Source organism: Bos grunniens, chromosome 18, assembly GCF_055505025.1.
Source record: "Bos grunniens cultivar Pamir isolate PY7600 chromosome 18, Bosgru_T2T1.0, whole genome shotgun sequence".
Taxonomy (NCBI): Eukaryota; Metazoa; Chordata; class Mammalia; order Artiodactyla; family Bovidae; genus Bos; species Bos grunniens.
Genome location: NC_141182.1, coordinates 48143355 through 48166513, shown reverse-complemented (window position 1 = coordinate 48166513; position 23159 = coordinate 48143355). Strand labels below are relative to the sequence as shown.

Below are 23159 nucleotides of genomic sequence, written 5' to 3'. Positions count from 1 at the left end.
GGGGATCTTCCCAACCCAGGGACCAAACCCGCGTCTCTTACGTCTGTCTCCTACATTGGCAGTAGGTTCTTTACCGCTAGTGCCACCTGGGAAGCCCCGTTGGATCTGCAGCCAGATCTTATTCTTTGAAAGAAGAAAGTGAAAGTCGCTCAGCTGTGTCCAACTCTTTGCAACCCCGTGGACTATGCAGTCCAGGGAATTCTCCAGGCCATAATACTGGAATGGGTAGCCTTTTTCCTCTCCAGGGGATCTTCCCAACTCAGGGACTGAACCCAGGTCTCCCACATTACAGGCAGATTCTTTACCAGCTGAGCCACCAGGGAAGCCCAAGAATACTGGAGTGGGTAGCCTATCCCTTCTCCAGTGGCTCTTCCTGACCCAGGAATCAATCCAGGGTCTCTTGCATTGCAGGCAGACTCTTTACCAATTGAGTTATCAGGTTATTCTTTATTGTATTAATAAAGAAGCACAAATATCACAATTATTTTTTAAACTGTGTATTAATACAAAAAGTTTCCTTCGTAACTTTGTGGATGTTATACCTTTGTAAACTTGATTCTGAAAAGGGCCTTATAGGCTTTGCGAGATATTGAGGTACATATGGATCCCCCTGCATTCAAAAGCTTAATGACACTCCCTAATAGGCCCTTTTCTTTAAAGCAAATTATTTGTTGAAAAACCCTGATCGTGTGACTTTGGTGCTCTTCTCTCTTGACTTTGGTGCTCTTCTCTCCCTGGAGAGCTCATCCAGTCTCTTTATGCATGCAAAATTTCTCTTTAACCCAATCTCCAGACTTAGCCAGCAGCCCCTCTTAGTTGATTGACATCCAACTCAGACTCAAGGCTTCTGCTTCCAAAGCTGAGCTCCTGGGCTCTCCCAAACCTGCCCCTCCCGCTCCAGCCCCATCCCAGGGATGGCACCTCCACCCCTCCAGCTGCTCAGGCCACTCACCTCGGAGTCCTCCCTGCCATTCCAAAGACTCTTTCCCTCTTTCTCCATAAATCATTGCTGCTGCTGTTGTTTAGCCCATAAGTCATGTCCAACTCTTTACGACCCCATGGACTGCAGCCCACCGGGCTCCTCTGTCCATGGGATTCCCAGGCAAGAATACTGGAGTGGGTTGCCATTTTCTTTCTCCAGGGGAATCTTCCCGACCCAGGGATCGAATTTGCGTCTCCTGCTGGGCAGGCAGATTCTTTATCACTGAGCCACTTGGGAATCGCCCTCCATACATTATCCATCTACAAATTCCACCCACTCTGCTGTAGTTGGCTCAATAACGGTACCCCAGAGCTACTGGTTCTAGTCCCTTATAAGGAAAAAGAGTGTGTGATGAAGTTAGGGATCCTGAGGTGGGGAGATTATCCTGGACTGTCCAGGTGGGCCCTGAATAGCATCACTTGTAAGTGTCCTTATAGGCAGAAGCAGAGAGAGAGAGAAGCACACACAGAGGAGGAGGCGATGTGAAGATGGAGGCTTTAAGACTGGAGCGGTAAGGCACAAACCGAGTAGCGTCAGCAGACACCGGAAGCTGGAAGAGGTACGGAAGGATGTTCCCTGGGGGTCTCCAAGGGAGTGTGGCCCTGCCCTCCCCTTGTTTTCAGCTCAGTGATACCAATTTCTGACTTCTGGCCTCCAGAACCCTGAGAGCATAAATCTGTTGCTGGGACTTACCTTGTGGTACTAGTGGATAAGAATCCTCCTGGCAATGCAGGGGACACAGGTTCGATCCCTGGTCTGGGAAGATGAAGCCCACGTGCCCTAGAGCTCATGCTTTGCAACAAGAGAAGCCACCGTGACAAGAAGCCCACGCACGGCAAGGAAGGGTAGCCCCCTGCTCATCACAACTAGAGAAAAGCCCATTCAGCAACGAAGACGCAGCACAGCCAAAAATAAATACATAAATAAAATTATATATAAAAAAAAAGATTCCTGTTGTTTTAAGCTGCCAAGTTTGTGATCATTTGTTCCGGCAGCTGCATTCTGCTGCCTCTCATCACCTTGTCACCTCCACACTGGCCCCATCCTCCCACCCAAGCCATAGAAGCCCCCTCCCAGGTCTCCCACCTCCTACCTTGTCCCCAAAGTCTGTCCCACACTTGCAGCCATGGGGATCTATCTAAAACAGGAGATCATGCTGAAAACCCTCCACTGGCTTCCCCCTAGCTTCAGAATCAAACCCAAACCCTTTACCCTAGGTTTTGTGGTCCTATCTGATATGGCCTCACCTTATCCCCTCTCTCAGGATTGTTGTGAGGGTCACATGAGTGTGCCCACTAGCACGGTAACCGGTAGAGGTGAGAGTGCTCCTCAAAGGGCTTCCCTGGTCGTCCCTGCTAAAGAATCCACCTTGCAATGTAGGGGACACGAGTTCAATCCCTGGTCTGGGAACTAAGATCCCACATGCCCCAACTACTGAGCCCATGTGCCACAATGGAACAACTAAGACCCAACACCACCAAATAAATAAATAAAAAAATTTAAAAGTGCCCGTTAGGGCCGCACAGAGGGTGCTTTGGGTCAGCACACAGGAGTCCAAGTCCAGATTTCATGATTTCTTTGTGATCTCTATCCGGAGACCACATTTCTCTAGGCCATTGAGAAATGTGATTTATGTATGTAAAACCCTCAGCCTGGGCATGGCACTCAGGAAGTATGCAGGCACAGGAACTGGTATTGTGAGGATCACAAACAATATTTATTGTGTGCTAAAAGTGCCAACCACTAAGGGCTTTCTCTCTTGTTCCTGCTCAGTTGCTTTTGTATATACACTTGAGCCTTTGAGATTCCGCTGACGGTAGCCCGCCAGGCTCCTCTGTCCATGGGGATTCTCCAGGCAAGAGCACTGGAGTGGACTGCCATGCCCTCCTTCAAAGGATCTTCCCAACCCAGAGATCGAACCCAGATCTCAGGAAGCCCATGAATTCTACAGTGGGTAGCCTATCCCTTCTCCAGAGAGTCTTCCCAACCCAGGAATTGAACTGGGGTCTCCCATTGCAGGCCGATTCTTTACCAGCTGAGTTATCAGGGAAGGGAAGCCCGCTCAGTTGCTTAGTCATATCCAACTTTTTGCAACCCTATGGACTGTAGTGCACCAGGCTCCTCTGTCCATGAGATTTTCCAGGCAAGAATACTGGAGTGGGTTGTCATTTCCTCCTCCAGGGGATCTTCCTGACCCAGGGATCAAACCAGAGTCTCCTGTGTTGTAGGCAGTGTTTTTACCACTGAGCCATGGTGGAAGGCCCAATGGAATATCACTTAGGCATGAAAAGGAATGAAATTGGTTCATTTGTAGAGACACGGATGGACTTAGAGTCTGTCATACAGAGTGAAGTAGGTCAGAAAGAGAAAAAGAATACTGTACATTAACTCATATATGTGGAAACTAGAAAAATGGTATAGATGATGTTATTTGCAAAACAGAAATACAGACGCAGATATAGAAAATGGAAATATGGACACCAAGGGGGGAAAGGAGGGTGAGATGAATTCGGAAATTGGGATTGACCTATATTCGCTACTACATATGAAGTAGATAACCAATGGGAACCTGTATAGCACAGGGAACTCTACTCAGTGCTCTGTGGTGACCTACATGGGAAGGAAACCCAAACGAAGAGGGGTCAAAGGTATCAATATAGCTGATTCATTTTGTTGTACAGTAGAAACTGACATATTGTAAAGCAACTGTATTCCAATAAAAATTAATTTAAAAAGTCCCAGATCTTCCTGCCATGATGAGTGGGGTCTTTTGATAAGGGTGTCGTCTCTCTGAGCCCAGATTGTCTTGTCTGACTCTGAGGTGACGAGTCCTGCTTCCAAAGTGTGGTCTGTATGACAGCAACATTAGACCTGTGAAAGGCTCGGGACAGGTCTTGATGCACAGGAGGAGCTAACTAACGGGGCCTTATGTATTGTTTCTCGCTTGTTCATTGGGTGCCCTGGATCTCCATTGTTGCCGTGGGCTTTCTCTGGTTGCACTGTGAGGGCCTCTCATTGTGGTGGTTTCTTCTGTTGCAGAGCATGGGCTCATGGGCTTCAGTAAGTTGCGTTTCACTAGCTGAGCTGCTCCGTGGCATGTGGACTCTTCCTGAACCAGGGATGGAACCCGTGTCCCCAGCATTGGTGGACGGATTCTTATCCATTTCGCCACCAGGGAAGTCCTGTATTGTGGTTGTTAATTGTTATTGTTTTTGTCCTAGTATTGTGTGACACCCTCCCCCCCACCAGCCACACTTTCTGTATACCTCAGTATCCCCATCTGGGCAGGAGACTTCCAAGGGTCATGTCTGAACATCCCAAGGGCAGCTTAGGGGAGGGCTGTACCCTCTGAAGAATAGTGGGAGAGGGATCAGAGAGGTTAAGCAAGTTGCTCCCTCAGAGGCCCAAGCTGGTCTCCCAGGGGTCTGGGACAGAGGGACTCCTATTGATTCCCAGGTGGCGCTTGTGGTAAAGAACCTGCATGCCAATGCAGGAGACAGATGTGGATTTGATCCTGAGTCAGGAAGACCCCCTGGAGGAAGGCATGGAGCCCACTGCAGTATTCTTGCCTGGAGAATCCCATGAACAGAGGAGCCTGGCCGGCTATGGTCCATAGGGTTGCAAAGAGTCGGCCACGACTGAAGTGACTTATCATGCACACACACATTGATTCCACAGGATTTTTTGCAGGGAGGGGCTCTGACCTTGATGACCAAGTCCTGGGCAGGGTCTGAGGCTCAGAGTGGGGGGACCAATGTGTCCACTGGTTGGTCCCACTGCCCCCCACAATGTCCCTCCTGGGTCTGAGGATTCCTGAACAGCCTGCCCAGACAAAAACTGGAGCCACAGTGCCCTCTGGTGGTCAAATCTTTGGGTTCCAGGTTGGGAGAAGTGATTAAAGAAGTGATTAAATTGCTTGTTATCAAGATTCGAGTGACAGGAAGATCAGGCATCACGGACACAAGAGGTCAGGACAGGAACTTGCCTTGTGTCTGGAGAGATCAGAGGGTCAAGACTTAAAAGATTTCCCTGAAACCTCCTCCAAGAAGCCCTCCCTGACCCCCAGACTGGGTCAGAAACCTCCTCTGGGCTCCCCTAGCCCGTGTATCTCCTGACCCCTCTGCCTGGGCTTCCCCCACCCTTGGCTGTCATTGTACAGTGAGGGGTCTGTTACCCGACAGGACTGCAAACTTAAGGCAGAGCCTAGGGCAGACCCATCAAACATTTCATTGCTGGGCCTTCCCTGGTGGCCCAGTGGTTGAGAATCTGCCTGCCAATGCAGGGGACACGGGTTTGATCCCCAGTCCGGGAAGATCTCACAAGCCATGGAGCAACGAACCCCGTGTGCCACAGCTAACAAGCCTGTGCTCTAGAGCCCATGTTCTGAAACCAGAGAGTAGCCCTCACTTGCCATAACTAAAGACAAATCTGTGCACAGCAACGAAGATTCAAGGCAGCCAATACATAAATAAATAGTGCAAACACATCATTGCTGCCCACACAGGGCATGATTCTGTAGAAACGAACTTTTCCTTTCTTTTTGCCTTGAAGCTTTAGCTCCAGACCCTCTGCTGGGAAGCTTGTCTTAATTCAACAACGCCCTCCACTGCTACCCTGGCCACCACCCTGATCCCCTTCAGATTGTCGAAGTGTCTATGTGTGTGGGAGGGCACAGCCTGGAGCCCATGTGACTCTTTCCTTGCTGGTTGTGCTCCACAGAGCCAGACAGTGGGGAGAGACATGGAGCATAATGACTAATTGATTCATTTATTTATTCAACAAATAATTGTTGAGCACCTGCTATTTTTCAGGCCCTGTTTTAGGCACTGGGGAGAAAGCAGCGGATTAAATAACAACCTCTGCCTCATAGAGCTGGTATTCAAAGGGGTGGAGATGGCAATAAATCAAGTAAGTAAATAGGTCTATAGTATGAGGATGGATTACTGTAAGTGTTGGGAGAAAAAGAAAGCCTTTTTAAAAAAATATTAATCTATGTGGCTACACCAGATCTTAGTTGCGGCAACACAGAATCAGCATTTTGTTGTTCAGTCACTAAGTCGTGTCCGACTCTTTGTGACCCCATGGACTGCAGCATGCCAGGCTTCCCTGTCCTTCACCATCTCCTGGAGTTTGCTGAAACTCATCCCATCAAGTCGGTGATACCATCCAACCATCTCATCCTCTGTCATCCCCTTCTCCTCCTGCCCTCAGTCTTTCCCAGCATCAAAGGTCTTTTCCATATGGCAAAGATTGGCATATAGGATCTAGTTCCCTGACCAGGGATCAAACCCAGACTCCCTACATTGGGAGAGTGGAGTTTTAGCCACTGGACCACCAGGGAAGTCCCGGGGGGGGGGGAGCTTTTAAGAGGACATTTGTATGCAGGTCAGGTAGCAACAGTTAGAACTAGACGTGGAACAACAGACTGGTTCCAAATAGGAAAAGGAGTTCATCAAGGCTGTGTATTGTCACCCTGTTTATTTAACTTATATGCAGAGTACATCATGAGAAACGCTAGACTGGAAGAAACACAAGCTGGAATCAAGATTGCCAGGAGAAACATCAATCACCTCAGATATGCAGATGACACCACCCTTATGGCAGAAAGTGAAGGGGAACTAAAAAGCCTCTTGATGAAAGAGAAAGTGGAGAGTGAAAAAGTTGGCTTAAAGCTCAACATTCAGAAAACGAAGATCATGGCATCCAGTCCCATCACTTCCTGGGAAATAGATGGAGGAACAGTGGAAACAGTGTCAGACTTTATTTTGGGGGGCTCCAAAATCACTGCAGATGGTGACTGCAGCCATGAAATTAAAAGACGCTTACTCCTTGGAAGGAAAGTTATGACCAACCTAGATAGCATATTCAAAAGCAGAGACATTACTTTGCCAACAAAGGTTTGTCTAGTCAAGGCTATGGTTTTTCCTGTGGTCGTGTATGGATGTGAGAGTTGGACTGTGAAGAAGGCTGAGCGCCGAAGAATTGATGCTTTTGAACTGTGGTGTTGGAGAAGACTCTTGAGAGTCCCTTGGACTGCAAGGAGATCCAACCAGTCCATTCTGAAGGAGATCAGCCCTGGGATTTCTTTGGAGGGAATGATGCTGAAGCTGAAACTCCAGTACTTTGGGCACCTCATGCGAAGAGTTGACTCATTGGAAAAGACTCTGATGCTGGGAGGGATTGGAGGCAGGAGGGGAAGGGGATGACAGAGGATGAGGTGGCTGGATGGCATCACTGACTCGATGGGCATGCGTCTGAGTGAATTCCGGGAGTTGGTGATGGACAGGGAGGCCTGGCGTGCTGCGATTCATGGGGTTGCAAAGAGTCGGACACGACTGAGCGACTGATCTGGTCTGAGAGTTTCTCAGGGATGCCATTTTAGCTGAGGTTGTCTCTGAGGGAGTGACATTAATTTAGAAACCTGAATAAAGTCAGGGTTGGAACCATGAAGATGCCTGGGGGAGGAGCATTCTAGGCAGTGAGAACAGCAAATGCAAAGGCCCTGTGGCTGAAGTGGGGCCAGAATGTTCCAGGAATAAGGAGGAGGCCAGTGCAGCTGGAGCAAAGTTAGTTAGTTCAGTTTCTCAGTCGTAACCCCATGAAACCCCCAGTTTCTCTTTGTAACCCCATGGACTGTAGAACACCAGGCTTCCCTGTCCATCACCAACTCCCGGAGCTTACTCAAACTCATGTCCATCGAGTTGGTGATGCCATCCAACCATCCAACCATGTCGTCCCCTTCCCCTCCCACCTTCAATCTTTCCCAGCATCAGGGTCTTTTCCAATGAGTCAGCAAAGCTAGTCAAGGGAAAGAAGGGAGATGAGATCAGAAATGTAACTGGGGGGAGGGGGGGTGGGTAGTGGGGAGATTTCCCTGGTGGTCCAGAGGGTAAGACTCTGTGCTCCTAATGTAAGGGGGCCAGGTTCCATCCTGGCTGGGGAACTAGATCCAGCATGCACGCTGCAACTAAGAGTTTGCATGCCACACAACGAAGATCCTGGGAGCTGCAACTAAGACCCAGCGCAGCCTAAATAAATAAATAGAGGAAATGAGATGGAAGTTGGGGATCTGCTTAAGTAGGGGCCCTGAGAACATAGTGAGGACTTAGAACTTTATTCCAAGTGTGAAAGAAGTCATTGGAAGTTTTGAGCCAGACAGCATGGTGATGCCAGCTGTTTTAGGCAGTTCACTCTGGCTACCCTGGAGAGAAGAGGCAGGGACTGTCCAGGGGGAAGATGATGGGAGGAGGGAGTCCTAGAATGGAGGCTGTAAAGGGTGAAGGGTGAGTAGATTCTGGATCTCTTTGTGAATGTAGAGATAACAGGATCTGATGATGGACTTGAGGTGTGTGTGAAAAAAGAAGAGTCAAGGATGATTGATTGCACTTGGAACAAAAATCCATTTTCTTTATAATGGCCTACAAGGGCCTACATGATCTGGTTCCTTGCTCTCTGGCTAACCTTGTCTCCCCCCTCACTCACTCGACTCTTTTACACTAGCTTTCCACAATAATCTTTGAACTTGCCAAGCTTTTCCTGCTTCTATGTATTGCATGGTGACAGCTTCTCAGGTCCCAGCTCAAATGTCACCTCCTCAGAGAAGCCACTTTCTTTACAGCACTTACCACTCTCTAAAATTAACAGCTTGTTTGCTTATCATGTTTTTCTCCACTCACAGCTCAGCTCCTTGAGGGCAGCACTTCTGTCTGTTGTTCATGCTGTTTCCCCAGTGCCTAGAAGAGTGCCTGTCACTTAATAAATGAACAAAGGCGTTGATTAACCCCTGTGCTTGTTTACAGACTGGTTTACAAAAGAAGAGACACCCAGAGAAGTAGGCAAAGACAAGAATACACGACAGACCCTGGGGTCATCCACATACCCAGGGGAGACCCAGAAATTAGCGACCACCCGTTCCCGCGCGCCCGTGGTTCTTGAAGGATGGAGAGCCGGAGCTGGGAAGGGAGTACTCCAGGGAAGGAAAAGGATGCTCTGGGGCGAGCCCAGCCCCGCCCTGTATCCTCAGTAGCCAATGGGCACACGGTTTTCCCGACGCCCCCTGGGACGTGTAGTCCGGACAGGGGCGCCCTCGGGCGCCGCCGCACGCCCCTAGACTCCACGTCCCGTCGTGCGCCGGGAGGTGCGGGGATTGGCCGAGCCCCGCCCCCGGCCCGCCCCGCTCCTCTCGCGCTGCAGCCCCAAGAATGAATGAAATCGTAGCGCGCTGGGCGGCAGAGCGGGCGGCGCAGGCCGGGCTGGGCCCGCGCGCGGCGGCAGCGGCGCCCCGGGCCGGAGGCGGCCCAGCCGAGCGGGCCATGGCCACCGCCATTCAGAACCCGCTCAAGTCGTGAGTGTCCCCGCCGTCCACGTCCCTCCATCCGCCCCCTACCCGAACCTCGCCCCCGCCCTCGCTGGGGAGGGGGACGCAGTGGGCGGATGGTAGTTGAATGGGGCCCCCAGCTTGTCCCCCTGTCCCCCCGGCTGGGGCCGCCACCCCTTGTCTCCCCCCTGGGGCTGGGGGCAGGAGCCACTCCAGGGTCGCGGGGGCGCCTCTTCTTTGTCGCTGTCAGTGAAGGAATGTGGCGCGGGCTGGGGGTGGCGGAGGCCGTTTCCCCACCCAGAGTGGGGGTAGGGGCTTCCTTCTCCTCAGAGTCTCTGGGCGCGCCAGGTCTGCCCCTGCCTGGGGCTGGAGTACGAATGCCTAAGTCCGGACCCTAGTCTCCCAGGTCTCTACCTCCTCAAAAGCATCTTTCTCTCTTTCCCCTCTCTTTCTCCGGGGACCTCGGTCTGCGCGGCCGCAGGGTGGGAGCTGAGACTTCGGGGGTCCCCGATTCGATCCCTGCTGTCTCTCCCTTTTCTTTTTCCTTCCCGGGTCTTCAGGACCTAAAGCCCCGACGCTCTGGTCAGTTTAGACCGTGGGCTCCCTGCCTCTCCCTGCCCGTACACATGTAATGAGAGCATCTCCTATCTCCTTGGGGACCGGATGCCTCGGGAGAGGGTGCTGGGAGCGCCCTCAGTCTCCGGGGATTCCCTCCGTTTCTCCCTGTCCGCGTGCCTCCTCCGAGCTTCGCTTCCTCCTGGGCCCCGCGGCTGGCATCCTGGACGCCTGGGTTCAAACCTACGCTCTCTCCCAGCCCTCTCCTCTCCTGGCCAGCCCTCGCTCTCTCCACTTCTTCCCTCTCTTTCCGTCTCTCTCGCTCCTTCCTCGGGATCCCGAACTCCTGGGTCCCAGTGCTCCCCGCCCCCTTCCCCAACGGTGACAGCGGGCTGGGAGTGACAGGCGCGCGGCCGCTCAGGCTCTCCCTCCCCGGCTGGCGCGCGCGGCCCTCCCCTCCCCCGCTCCCCGGCCCGGCGGGGAGGAGGCGAAGGGCGAACGCCCGCGGCGCCGCACAAAGGGGCCGGGGCGACCTCCCCCACCCTCCCCCCAGCCTCTCGCCTCCGCCACCTTGACCTTGAGCTACGGGTGCTGGGGGTTGGAGTGGGGGAGGGGCTCGGGGCGCCCCCCGCCCCCGCCCTCCGGGAAGGCTGTGCCTGGGGTGGCCAGACCTAAGGCCCCCAGTAGCTTCAGGTTTCTGATGGTGGGGGGAGTTGGGCCATGTTGGGGGCCGGGCCTTACAAGCTCGCGCCTACACGTGTGGCTTTGCGGAGAGCCAAGCCGGCTTGGAGGGCGTGTGTGGGGTTGGGGTAGGCTTGAGACAGTGTGTAACGGTGACACTTCTGCCTCCCTCTCGCTCTAATTCTTCAACACAGACGTGTTACCCCTATCAGGGATACCCTCAAACTGGCTGGCACCGGGCTCGTGTGCAGGTTGGTGGATCTATAGGTATCCAGACCTCCTCACTTTGACCTCTTGGAGTAGGTGTGGGGCAGCCATTGCCGGGGGCCCGAAGACCTGAGTAAGCTTGGGGGTGGGAGTGCCAGTAGCCCTCTTTGCACTCACCTTCTGAGGGATCTACAAGAGGTGAGGGGAGGGAAGGGGCTGGCTCCTGAAAGAATCCAGTCCCCTTAGGAATGGGCTCTGGAGGGTTCTGACTGCCTGAATTGGAACCCTATCTTGAGCACTAACCACCTCCCAACCTTGAGCCTCAGCATTACCATCTGTGAACTGGGGCATCATTACAGTTCTTATTATCTCATGGTTGCTGCTGTGATGTTTGTAAAGCACTTGGTACTGAGCCTGACTCTGAATAAATGTAGTGAAAGTGTCAGCTGTGTCTGACTCTTTGCGACCCCATGGACTGGAGCCCGCAAGGCTCCTCTGTCCGTGGAATTCTCCTGGCAAAGATACTGGAGTGGGTTGTCATTTCCTTCTCCAGGGAATCCTCCCGACCCAGGGATCAAACCCGGGTCTCTTGCATTGGAGGCAGATTCTTTACTGTTTAGTATCAATATTGATTTCACTTGTGGTCCGGTTTCCCCACAGGGCACAGGGGGATGGGGACAGGAGGACTGTTTGGACAGGGGAGATTGACTGCGGCCGAGGGGTCTGTGAGGGTGACTAGGGGTAAGAAAGGGGAGAGAGACCCTTCTCTAGGTGACAGCTGTGGGCCAAATTGCACTGGTGGACAGGGGCCTCCAGGGAGCTGATGGAGTGTTCTCTACTCAGGCTCCAAGCTGAGCAAAACTGATGCCAAGGTTCTGGGGTGAGCAGGTGCCTGAGTCTAGAGGTGTGGGGAGCAAGTGTAAGGATGTATTGGAGGTTGGTGGGAGGCGACAGAGGAAGGTGGCAAGGGCTCTTGGAGCTGAGCTGGTGGGTTGGGGGGGGACAGGGCTCACTGTGGATGAGATTGGGGTGGCCACTGTAGGGGACCTGGAGGCTAGAGTGACTGTGAGGTGCCAGTGTCCCTGTGGCACTGTGTGATCTGTGATGCAGAGTGAGGTGCCTCACCCCCTTGCCATCTGCTCTAGGCCAGATGTGAAGCAGAGACCCACTCCCTGCTTTTGGGGTTTGAGGAGAGGAGGTCAAGGCCTTACCTGGGAGAGATTGGGGAGAGACTGTGGAAGGGGTCTAAGACTAGAGGGGTGTGTGTGTGTGTGTGTGTGTGTGTGTGTGTGTGTGTATTTTGTTTTTTGTTTTGGGGTCATGCCTTGCTGCCTGGAGGATCTTAGTTCCTTGACCAGGGATTGAACTCATGATCCCTACACTGGGGAGTGTGGAGTCTAAACCACTGGACCACCAGGGAAGTGTGTGTGTGTGTGTGTGTGTGTGTGTGTGTGTGTGTGTGTGTGTGTGTGTGTTTAGAAGTGACAGAAGTGGAGGGGGCCTCTCTCATTAGGGAGGTAGGTGGGAGCATCAAGAGACAAAAGAGGTGAGGGCTTTAAGGCCTCTTCTGTCTGCTGGAGAGCTCCCTGGTAGATAAGGACATTTGTGGGCCTTTTTATCCATACAAGGGCTCAAACCTGAACAGGAACTTTGGATGGGGGTGTGGGTTTGGTGTGGGTGAGTGGGATTTGGCAAGTGCTGTGACTCCAAAGGTCAGCTTCCTCTCTGGGCATCCCTTAAGGTGGAGTCAGTGTGGGTGACAGTGGCAGAAAGAAGGGGGTGACCCACATGATACAGACATCTGGGTGAGTGAATACTTATCTTAGTCTCACCTTCAAGCAAACACCAGGGGCTGATGGCATGCGACTCTACTTCCTCCTGGAAAATGGGTTGGGGGTAATGATAATATCACCCTGGTGGGTCATTATGAGGATCAGATGGCTGAATCTCTGTTAAAGAACTGTGCCTACACTTGGTGGCTACTCAGTATATTTATTCTTAACAAAGATTTTGTAAGCATCTATTATATGCCAAGCTTCCCTGGTGGCTCAGAGGGTAAAGAATCTGCCTGCAATCCAGGAGACTCAGGTTTGATCCCTGGGTCGGGAAGATCCCCTGGAGGAAGAAATGGCAACCCACTCCAGTATTCTTGCCTGGAGAATCCCATGGACAGAGGAGCCTAGTGGGCTATAGTTCACGGGTCGCAAACAGTCGGAGACGACTGAGTGACTAACACACATATGTCAAGCGTTATTCTTTCTAATAATGGTTAGCTATCACCATTTTACATCTTAGTGCACATCAGGTCCTCTTTGTGGAATGAATGAATTTATTGAACACCTACTACCTGCCAGGTACCTTTTGTTTTGTTTGTTTGTTTGCTAAACTGCATGGCATAAGGGATCTTTGTTCCCCAACCAACCTGTGCCCCTGCAGTGGGAGTGCGGAGTCTCAACTACTGGACCAACAGTGAAATCCCTGTCAGGTGCCTTTTGAAGCAATTTGCCAATATTTAAGGGCTTCCCAGGTGGCGCTAGTGGTAAAGAACCCTCCTGCCAATGCAGGAGACATAAAGAGTTCAGTCCCTGGGTTGGGAAGATCCCCTAGAGGAGGGTATGGCAACCCACTCCAGTATTCTTGCCTGGAGAATCCCACAGACAGAGGAGCCTGGTGGGCTACAGCCCACGGGGTCATAAAGAGTCAGATACCACTGAAGCGATTTAACGCATGCACACCCCAATACTTACTCATTTAATCCTCACAATAATCCAGTGAGGCATCATCCTTATTTTACAGATCAGGAAACTGAGTCCCAGAAAGATTAAGTTATTTGCCCAGGGTCACATGGCCACCAAGTTGGCAGAGTCAGGATTTGAACCCATGAAGTGTGGCTACAGCACACTCCTAACTAGCACGGCTGCTGTCAAGCCTGGGAAGGGGTTGAGTCGGGCGTGGTCCCTGTGAGAGAGACAGCCCCGACGGTGACCAGAGACCGGGGACCGAGAGGGTTCTCTGGAGCTAGAAGGGACTGGGGGAGGGGGCGTCGTCAGGGAGCCATGCGTTGGCGGGGCGTTTGCGTGGGCATCTGTACGGTGTCTCTAAGTCTCCTGGCACTCAAGTGTTTGTGTGAGTGCAAATGTATGCGAGTCTGGGCGAAGGTGTGGGAGAGGGAGTGTGCGTGAGTCTGCGTGGGAGGCTGTGAGTATATGTGTGAATGTGTGTGTAAGCCGCCGTGTGTGGGTGTGTGCGAGCCCAGGTGTGCATGCGTGAGTGTAGACTCATGTGCGAGACTCCGAGGTGTGCACGGGTGAGCGTGCGTGAGTGGCTATGCGTGCCTCGGGCCCCATCTCTGACCGGCTTCCCGGTGGGGTCCCGCCAGCCCCAGACGGGGAACTACCACTCCCAGCATGGCCCGAGCGGGCCCGCCCCGCCGCCCTGATTGGCTGTGGCCCCGGTGCTCCCGCCCCCCCGGGAATGAATGGATGGGCGGCCTCAGCGCCCGCCCGAGCGCTGGGAGGACCGGCCCGGCGGGGACCTGCTGGGGGCAGGACCCGGGGAGCAAGATGGCCACGGTCATCCCCGGCCCCCTGAGGTGCTGCGGGCCGGCGGGAGGCGGGGGAGGGAGCGCGGGCGGATCGCGCGGGCGTGTGTGTGTGGCGGCTGGGGGTGGGGCCGATGGGGTGTCTGGGGGGCTGTCACCGTGGGCCGGGCTGCGCGGGGTTGCGAGTGTGTGTGACTGTGGGTCTCTGGCAAGAACCGTGTCCGACGCGCTGCTCTTGGAGGAGCGGAGAGTGTGCGGAACTCCGAGTCCTCTTCGGGAAGGGGGGTCATGTCCCGCCCTGAGACCCCCGGGGCTGGGGAGAAGGTGAAATGGACGAGGGGCGCGGGGAGCTTGGTAAACTTGAGTGAAGCTCACAGTACCTTTGTCTTGGGATATGGAGTGTGTGTCACTTGTTCGGATTCTGGTGGTTTTTTTTTTTTGGATATGTGTGTGGATGTGTATTTGATTTCTTTTATTTTACTCTAGGTATCTTTGAATATTTGAGTCTTTGAGTGTGCGTGCATGTCTTTTGAAACTGTGCATCATTTGTGTTCTGTGTCTTTGGATATGTAGGTATTCCTGTATCTATGTGCAAATTTTTGTGTGAATATGGGTGGATTTGTTTCTACATTGAGTATACGTGTATCTTTGTGTATTTGAATATGTGGTGTTTTAGATGTTGGTTTCTATATTATTGTGTATCTTTGTGACTGTGTGTGTGTATCCTGGGTGAATCTGTGTGATTTCTTTGTATAGTGTATCTGAATTGTGTGTGATTTGTGTTGTGTATTTGGATATGTGTGTAAGTGCTTATATGGGTAGTTTGTTTTAACATTTTTTCTCTTAACATTGTGTACCTGTGTGTGTCTTTGGATGCATGAGTGAGTGTGAGTGTCTGTGGTGTGTAATCTGTTTACATGTTGTGTGTCTTTGTGTGGGTGATTGTTTATGTTGTGTGTCTTTGGATATGTGATGTATATTTGTGCATGGACACGTGTGTGATCTGTTTCAACACTATGGAACTTGAGAGATCTGTGTTTTTCAGTAGATATTTGTGTGTGCCCATATGTGAGATGTGTCTGTTTCTCCCTTTGTGAGTCTTGGGATATGTCTCTCTTTGTGTGTGAATCCTGTGCGACTATGTGTGATATTGTGTTGTGGATTTGGATATGTGCCTGAATGGATGTGTCCTGGTGTATCTTTATCTGTTTCTATATTGTATCTACTCCTTGGCTCGAGGCCCGCTTGAGTCCTAGGTTCGGGGCTCCTGGGTCCCGACCGGAGGGGAGAGGTGAGGTTGGAGGAGTCGGCCCACCCATTCCCGACGGGTGGGCTGGGGGAGGGGTGCTGGGCGACCGGGTGCGCCTGCCCTTGCTGACAGCCGCCCGCCCGCTTACCCGCCCCTCGCAGCCTAGGCGAGGACTTCTACCGCGAGGCCATCGAGCACTGCCGCAGCTACAACGCGCGCCTGTGCGCCGAGCGCAGCCTGCGCCTGCCCTTCCTCGACTCGCAGACCGGCGTGGCCCAGAACAACTGCTACATCTGGATGGAGAAGACCCACCGCGGCCCGGGTACCGGCCGGGAGGGCGGGGGTGGGGCGGGGCGGCGGCTTCCCAGCCGCGTTCTTACCGCCCTTCTTACTCCAGGTTTGGCCCCCGGACAGATCTATACGTACCCAGCCCGCTGTTGGAGAAAGAAACGGAGGCTCAACATCCTGGAAGACCCCAGACTCCGGCCCTGCGAGTACAAGATCGGTAGGTGGGGCTCTGTCCTGTGCCTGGGGTGGCCCCTGTGGGTGCCCACACCACTGGCTGATCAGTGTGTTGATGCCCTCGTGCGTCTGAGCATCTGCCTTTATTTCCTTCCTGGCCCGTGTCTGAGTGACTGGCTGTGTCTGCTGGTGTGTGTCTGGGGGTAGTACAGAGACTCTCCAGTTTTCCCTGAGTTTTTTGGACTGCATCTTCTACTTGGACTCGGGTGTATTCCTGGACAGAGTGTGGTATCTGTTTTGTGTGTCTAGGTGTATCCCATCCTTGTATTTCTCTTCCCTTGTGAGTTGGGATGTATCACAGTATCTGCCTATTCTTTCCTGTGGATGTCTGGGTGTGTGTCTGGGTGTGTCAGAGTGTCTGGTTGTAACTTTTTCCATTTGTAGTACAGCGTGTCTTGGTGTCTGTGTCTCTTTTCAGGTGTTTCCAGGCTTATTTCCTCTTAAGTGTGTCTGGTCTATCTCTTCCTGAATGTCTCTCTTCCTTTGAGTACCAGATGCTCTGGAATGTCTGGGAGAATCTCGTCCCTGAGTGTCTGTTTGGAGTATCAGGTGTATTTCTGCCCATGTCTGCTGCTCCATGAGTGTCTGGCTTTATCACTTCTCAAATGTGTCCAGTACTGTTAGAGTCACTGGCTGTTTCTCTTCCCTTGCTCAGGTATAACCAAGGATCTGTGTGGGTCCAGGCAGGTGTGTTGGCGTGTCCATCTGGCTCTGTCTTCCTGGGTGTGTCTGATTGTCCCAGAGGGACTGTTTGTATCACCTGTGTGTCGAGTATCCATCTGAGTGATTCTCTGGTGTGTCTCTCTCTCCCCTAAGTATGTTCAGGTGTTTGGTAGGGTTTGGTTGTGTTTTCCCCGTGTGGTCTGGGTTTATCTGATGGTCTAATGTTCTCTTTCGGAGTGTCTCTGAGTGTGCCCAAGGGTCTGGCTATGTCTCCTCCGTGAGTCTGGGTGTATCTGAGTGTCTGGGTGTTTCTCTTCCTTCGTGTGTCTGGCTGTCTCAGATGATCTGTCTGTATCTCCCTTGTGTGTATGTCCATGTGTGTCCTGTTTGAATGTCTGTTCTCTCCAGTTGTGGGGGTCGAGGTGGGTCTCCTCCTTGTATTATGTAGTTGTATAGGAGGGTCCGGCCATGTTTCTCCCTGAGTATGTCCAATGGTCTCTGATGGTCTGACTGTGTCTTCTCCAGGATCTGGGCATCCTTAGGATGTGTGGAAGTATTGAGGGCGGTATGGGTGGTTGAGTATTTGAGTCTGTTGCTGGTTGAGTGTGGGAAAGCCTCTTTCCTCCAGAAAAGAGCATGATTCCCCAACCTGGGCAATCTGAGGAGTCCTCCAGGGACAAGTTCTTCACCTGATCCCCCTCCTACCTACCGTGGTCTTGTCCCCAGACTGTGAAGCACCACTGAAAAAGGAGGGTGGCCTCCCTGAAGGGCCAGTCCTTGAGGCTCTCCTGTGTGCCGAGACAGGGGAGAAGAAGATAGAGCTGAAGGAGGAGGAGACCATTATGGACTGCCAGGTAGGACTGCCCAGCCCCCCACCCATCCAGGGGCTGTGGCTGCCCTCCCAACTGGCCTGTTTCCTGGTCCATCTTGCTCCTGCTCTGAAATCTCCCCTGATTCCCTAGGACCTTTGAGCATCCTGTCTCCATCCCTCCATACTTCATCTTCTTTTGGGAAGACCTCCTAACTTGCCCTGCCACCCCTGATCTTTGCTGTGCTCAGAACTACCTCCCAAAGCAGAACAATACCCCGTTTCTTGACCCCAGTCTCCCTTCTCCTGGTGCCCAGAAACAGCAACTGCTGGAGTTTCCTCATGATCTTGAAGTGGAAGACCCAGAGGATGACATGCCCAGGAGGAAGAACAGGGCCAAAGGAAAGGTATCGCTCTCAAACCTCCCCCCATCATCCTTCCCCTCAAGGCGGGTTCCATTGATTGCTTGTGCAGTGTTCAGACCCTGCCCCAATTTTACCTTATTTAACTCTCAGAGCAGCCTGAAGGGGTAGGGGATTTTTATACCCATTTTACAGATGAGGAAATTAAGGCTTGGGCATATTAAGCCATTTGCAAAACAGAGATTGTACAGTGGGTTAGAGCAATCTTCCTACCGTGGCACAGATGAGAAAATGGAACCTCTGAGAAGTCAAGAGAATTACTCTAGACTCACAGCTAGGAAGTGGCAGAGCTGTGATTGGGCTTTCAAGCCCAAATGGTGAAAATTCTTTTAGTTCCTTCCCTTTCTTGGCCCCTCACTCCTGACTGTCCCCTCAGGCATACGGCATCGGGGGGCTCCGGAAACGCCAGGACACCGCTTCCCTGGAGGACCGAGACAAGCCGTATGTCTGTGATAGTGAGTCCTTCTGAAGAGGGGGGAAGAGAGAGAGAGAGAGTGGGACCCAGAGACCTTGCCCCCCACTGGCCCCCTTCCCTCCCGTTCTGGACCCTGGCAGAGGAGGGAGGTGTGATCCTGGAGGCCAGGGTGGAGGCGGCAGAGGCTGGAGGGCTGACCGGCCCTCCCTGCTCACTCTCCAGTCTGTGGGAAACGGTATAAGAACCGGCCAGGGCTCAGCTACCACTACACCCACACCCACCTGGCTGAGGAGGAGGGGGAGGAGAACGCCGAACGCCACGCCCTGCCCTTCCACCGGAAAAACAACCATAAACGTGAGCAGGCGGACAGGGCGTGGGGTGGTGAGGGGCCCTGGGAGTGGGGGCTAAGGAGCCTGGGAGGGAGGGGGCACATTAGACATTTCTGGAAAATCTCCAGCTCAGCGGTCCCCTCCCCCCACCAACCATGGGGATGCTGGCTCTGGGGTTGCCATGGCAACCAACCATCTCTCCCTCGCTCCCGGCCGGGCGTAATATTTCTGGGTCTGATTTATTGTTTCAATTAGAGCTTGGGGAGGGGGGTGATAGATGACTCCCCTCCCTCTCTGCCTCCCTTCCTCCCTTCTCTGCTAAGCTTTGGCCAAGGGGCAGGGGCCGTGGCCTGGGAACCCTTGGCATCCGCCCATGCCAATCCAGTGCCAACCTTGACAGCTGAGGGATGGGGGAAGGCTTGGGGAGAGGCTCTGCCAGTGGAGGAACCATCCTCCCACCCATTCCTCAGTGGGAGAGAACAGTCTCTTCATCCCACCCCTACTACACACCCAGGCACCTCTGTGCTCAGAATTTTCCTTCTGAGAGTCTGTTTCCATACCAGATAATGGCAGTGGCCTCTACCTAATTTTTATTTAGTTGGGGCTTAGTTGGGGGTGGCTGTCTGGCAGAAGTGCGTGTGGGCAGAGGAAGCAGGGGGCTTTTCCTAAAGTTGTACCTGCCAAGTTTTTACCCAATAAAGAGGACCTGTCAGTCGTTCTGAGAGTTGCGAGGTCCTGATGAGAATTACCTGGGCTCCCTGCAACTCTCTTTTGCTGCTGGACACAGCTTGGGATAGCGGCTCCCTCTCCTCACCTCCTCCATGCCTGGACAAGGGGTCCACCCCTGGGGCTGAGGCCGTGGGCAGGGTGGAGCCTTGCCTGTGGTGAGAGCCCCTCTCTCTGTCCCCCCACCCCCAGAGTTTTACAAAGAATTGGCCTGGGTCCCTGAGTCACAGAGGAAACACACAGGTAGGGACGCCTCCCTCCACCCCTATTTCTGTAGCAGCCTTGGATTGAGGGTCCCTTCCTGCCCCCGCTAACCCCTGCCTGCTGTCTTTCAGCCAAGAAGGCGCCTGACGGCACTGTCATCCCCAACGGCTACTGCGACTTCTGCCTGGGGGGCTCCAAGAAGACGGGGTGTCCTGAGGACCTCATCTCCTGTGCTGACTGTGGGCGATCAGGTGATGCCCCCCCACCTGAGGCTTCTGGGGGCCAGGGTGGAGAGACTCCAGATCTGGAGGATAGGAAGCAGAGGAGAGAGAAAGGGGGGGGACGCAGAGCATCCTGGTGGATGAACAGAGCTGACTCAGCTGCTGAGGACTGTGGGGAACTCAGTGGGGTCAGGGAGGCTCTGGGAACAATGCACGCAGTTGTCATGGCATTGTGGGCACCGGCACGCGCCTGTCTGGCATGGGGAACAGTGAAAGATGGCTGCCCAAACACCAGGGGTAGTGGGCTGTGATAGCGGGTAATGGATTGCCACTGCCTGGATGCTGTGGACAACAGAGGGCGCTTGCCATGGAGTTGTGGTTAATAGAATGTGGTTTTCCAAGGTGGACTTGTGGGTAAGAGACTGTGGTTGCCTCAGCACAGGGGGCTAATGAATTGTGGTTGTCATGGTATTATGGGTAGTGAAATACGGTTGTCATGGCGATTGGGTGTCGTGGTGGCCTGGGGTCTGCACTGGGGTGGTGGGACGACCAGAGGGTTGACACGCTCCACAGTCTCGTTGGTAACCCTGTGGTTGCAGTGGCATCGTGTGTAATGGGCTTGGGCTGCAGGGAACCAGGGTGTGGGGACCCCTCTGTGGAAGGCAGTTGCCATGGCATCGTGGCTGGGAGACTGTGGTTGCCACGTTCTGCGGTTAAGGGAATGGGTTGGCCACTCTGCTGTGGCTAATGGAATGTGGCTGCCTCAGCACAGCGGTTAACAGAACGTGGCTGCCCCGGTGTTGTGGGTGGTAGAAAGTGGTTGCCACAGCACCGTGGGTAATGGAATGCGGTTGCCATGGTGTTCTGGGGAGCAGAGTGTGGTTGCCATGGTGGCCGGGTAGGAGACTGGTGGCCAGGGCGGCGCTGCCTGCAGAACGGGCACGGGGCACCGTGGGCTGGGTGGGGTCAGGCCTTGTGAGCCAGGAGGTGGGGACTGAGCCCCTAGGGGCTTCCCCAGGGTCAGCAGCCACCGGGGGCATGGCAGCCCCTAACCGCATCCCTGCCCCTCGGCCCCCAGGACACCCCTCGTGTTTACAGTTCACGGTGAATATGACGGCAGCCGTGCGCACGTACCGCTGGCAGTGCATCGAGTGCAAGTCCTGCAGCCTGTGCGGCACCTCGGAGAACGACGTGAGTACCCGTCCGCTCCCTCCCCCGGGGACCTGCCCCCAGGCAGCCTCCCCACCTGGCACCTCCGCCTCGCCTCCGCCTCCGCCAGTTGGGCCTAACGCCTTTCTCTGGAGCGCCCTCCCTGGTGAACACCAGTTAACCTGTATTATTATTATTGTTAGTGGCCATTAATTGAACCCGGCACTTAACACTCTTCACTCTCTGAGTGCTCCCAACCGCCCTGAGGTAGGTGCTCTTGTTCCCACTTCACAGAGAAGACACCGCGCTCAGAGAGGGGAATACACTTGCCCGAGGTCACCCAGCTAGGGACATGGTTCTGCTGGGACCTGAACCCATGGCTTCCAGACCATCTCAGTGTCATTTTCAGTGTCCCACAGAATTCTATAAAACCCAAACTACAAACCACAAACTGATGGTCCTCAAGGGCGGTTGGTGTGGCCCAGAGGATTTTGCAAAGATGACCTTCTCAGAGCCCTTTGTGTCTTGCAAGAGGACCACCTCCCCCAGCCCCTTTGACCTGGCCCCTGCCCCCGCCCCCCACCCCGGTTTCTGGTGCCCGTGCCCCCAGGGTGCCAGCTGGGCGGGTCTCACCCCCCAGGACCAGCTGCTGTTTTGTGACGACTGCGATCGGGGTTACCACATGTACTGCCTGAGTCCCCCCATGGCGGAGCCCCCGGAAGGTGAGAGGAGGAGGGTCTGACGTGGGGGTGGGGGTTGGGGCAGCCCTGCCCAGACCTGACCCAACTGCCTGTCCTCTGCCCGCCCCACAGGGAGCTGGAGTTGTCACCTCTGTCTTCGGCACCTGAAAGAGAAGGCGTCTGCCTACATCACACTCACCTAGGCCTGGCTCTGGCTCGCCCGGACCTCTGGGGTGATGCCTGCCTACCTGCCTCTCCTCTCGGAGCTCCTCCACTCTCTCCCTTTCCTTAATGCCCCACAGTGGGAGGGGCGGGGGGAGCCAGAGAGGGGGCCGGGCCACCCCTTCCCCTCTGTGCAAGTGGAATGTTTGCCCTGTGGGTTGGTGGGCCCAGCAGGGTCCTCTCCCTCCTCCCTCCTTCCTCACCCCCTTGGCAAATGGGTACCAGGGCCTTCTGCTCCCCTCAAAGCCATACCCCGCCTCTAGGCGGGCACGAGGGGTGGTGGACGCCGGCTGGGGGCATGGACAAAGCCTTTTTCTAAAGAAAAAGTCAAAAACTTAAAAAAAAAAGAAAGAAATTAATATATAACAAAGAGTCCTATAAGGTCTGGCTGGGTGGAGGGGGCACTGCTGAGCGCATCTACTGGGCACCAGTCTACGCCAGCGTCCTGCCTGGCAGCCCCTCCCCCCAGCCCCTGGAGTTGCAGCTGTCCCACCTCCCCACCCAAGATGGGCACCATCCCCTCTTTGTACCCCGGGCCGGGGGGTGTGGTGTTCACCCCTCGCCCCCTCTCGGTGCCCACCGTGGATACTGCATGAAGACGTGAACCATGGTTTTGAATTCCGTTCCTGCTCCCTCCCCAAGAGCCCTGCCCGCCCGCCCGTGCCCACTCGGTGCCTGCCGGCCTTGGCTGGCCGTCGCCGGTGGGGCAAGGCGGGCCCCTGCCCAGCGTCTGCTGGAATGAGAAGCACAGACTTTGCAACGGACTAGATTCTCCCCCTTCCCCGCCCCGCCCCACCCCTGCCACCCTCGCTGGCCACTTTCGGGTCGCGAGGGGGCGTGGTTGTTTCTTGTGGTTGTGTGTGTTTGTTGTTCGGGTTTAAAAAAAAAAAAAGGGAAATCGAGACTGCAAGTGGGGGAAGTGGTGGGCTTGGGGGAGTCTCCCCCCCAATCCAGGCGTGCCCACCCCCCCTTGTTAACGAGTCTCCTTTATTGCCTGCCTCTGCTGTGAATTAACTTGTTCTGTGTATTAAAGTGGGGCTGACCCCTCTGCCCACGTCGTCGGCTTCCTTCTCCAGGCTGCTTTGGGGCGTCGCCGAGAAGGGGAGATGGGGCCTCGCGAGGGGAGAAGCAACCGAGGTGAACAGCTGGAGCGGGGCCCCTACCTCCATCTCCCTCCCAGCTCCCCTCTTCACCCCCGCCTTTCTCTGGCTTTGTCCCAGCTCCTCCCAGCCTCGCTGGAAAGGAGAAGAGGGGAGGATGGGGTGG

General features: G+C 54.2%; 1 protein-coding gene across 15 annotated transcripts; it reads left to right on the top strand.

Moving 5' to 3' along the window:
- The first annotated feature begins 9168 nt into the window (after positions 1-9168).
- On the top strand, positions 9169-22951 carry DPF1 (double PHD fingers 1). Of its 15 annotated transcripts, none has more exons than XR_015145898.1 (12): positions 9169-9326; positions 15694-15854; positions 15930-16037; positions 17444-17571; positions 17843-17932; positions 18324-18388; positions 18585-18716; positions 19610-19660; positions 19753-19872; positions 20921-21033; positions 21632-21713; positions 21804-22248. XR_015145898.1 is itself a non-coding variant. In XM_086352275.1 (12 exons), the coding sequence occupies exons 1-12, from the start codon at positions 9184-9186 to the stop codon at positions 21872-21874; spliced, it is 1278 nt and encodes a 425-aa protein (XP_086208401.1). In that variant the 5' UTR covers positions 9169-9183; the 3' UTR covers positions 21875-22951. The 15 variants fall into 15 exon arrangements, 10 of the variants coding, with proteins under 10 accessions (XP_086208401.1, XP_086208399.1, XP_086208405.1 ...); XM_086352275.1 differs by having other exon boundaries at positions 18324-18402; positions 21804-22951; XM_086352273.1 differs by having other exon boundaries at positions 18324-18402; positions 21602-21713; positions 21804-22951.
- The last annotated feature ends 208 nt before the right edge of the window (positions 22952-23159 follow it).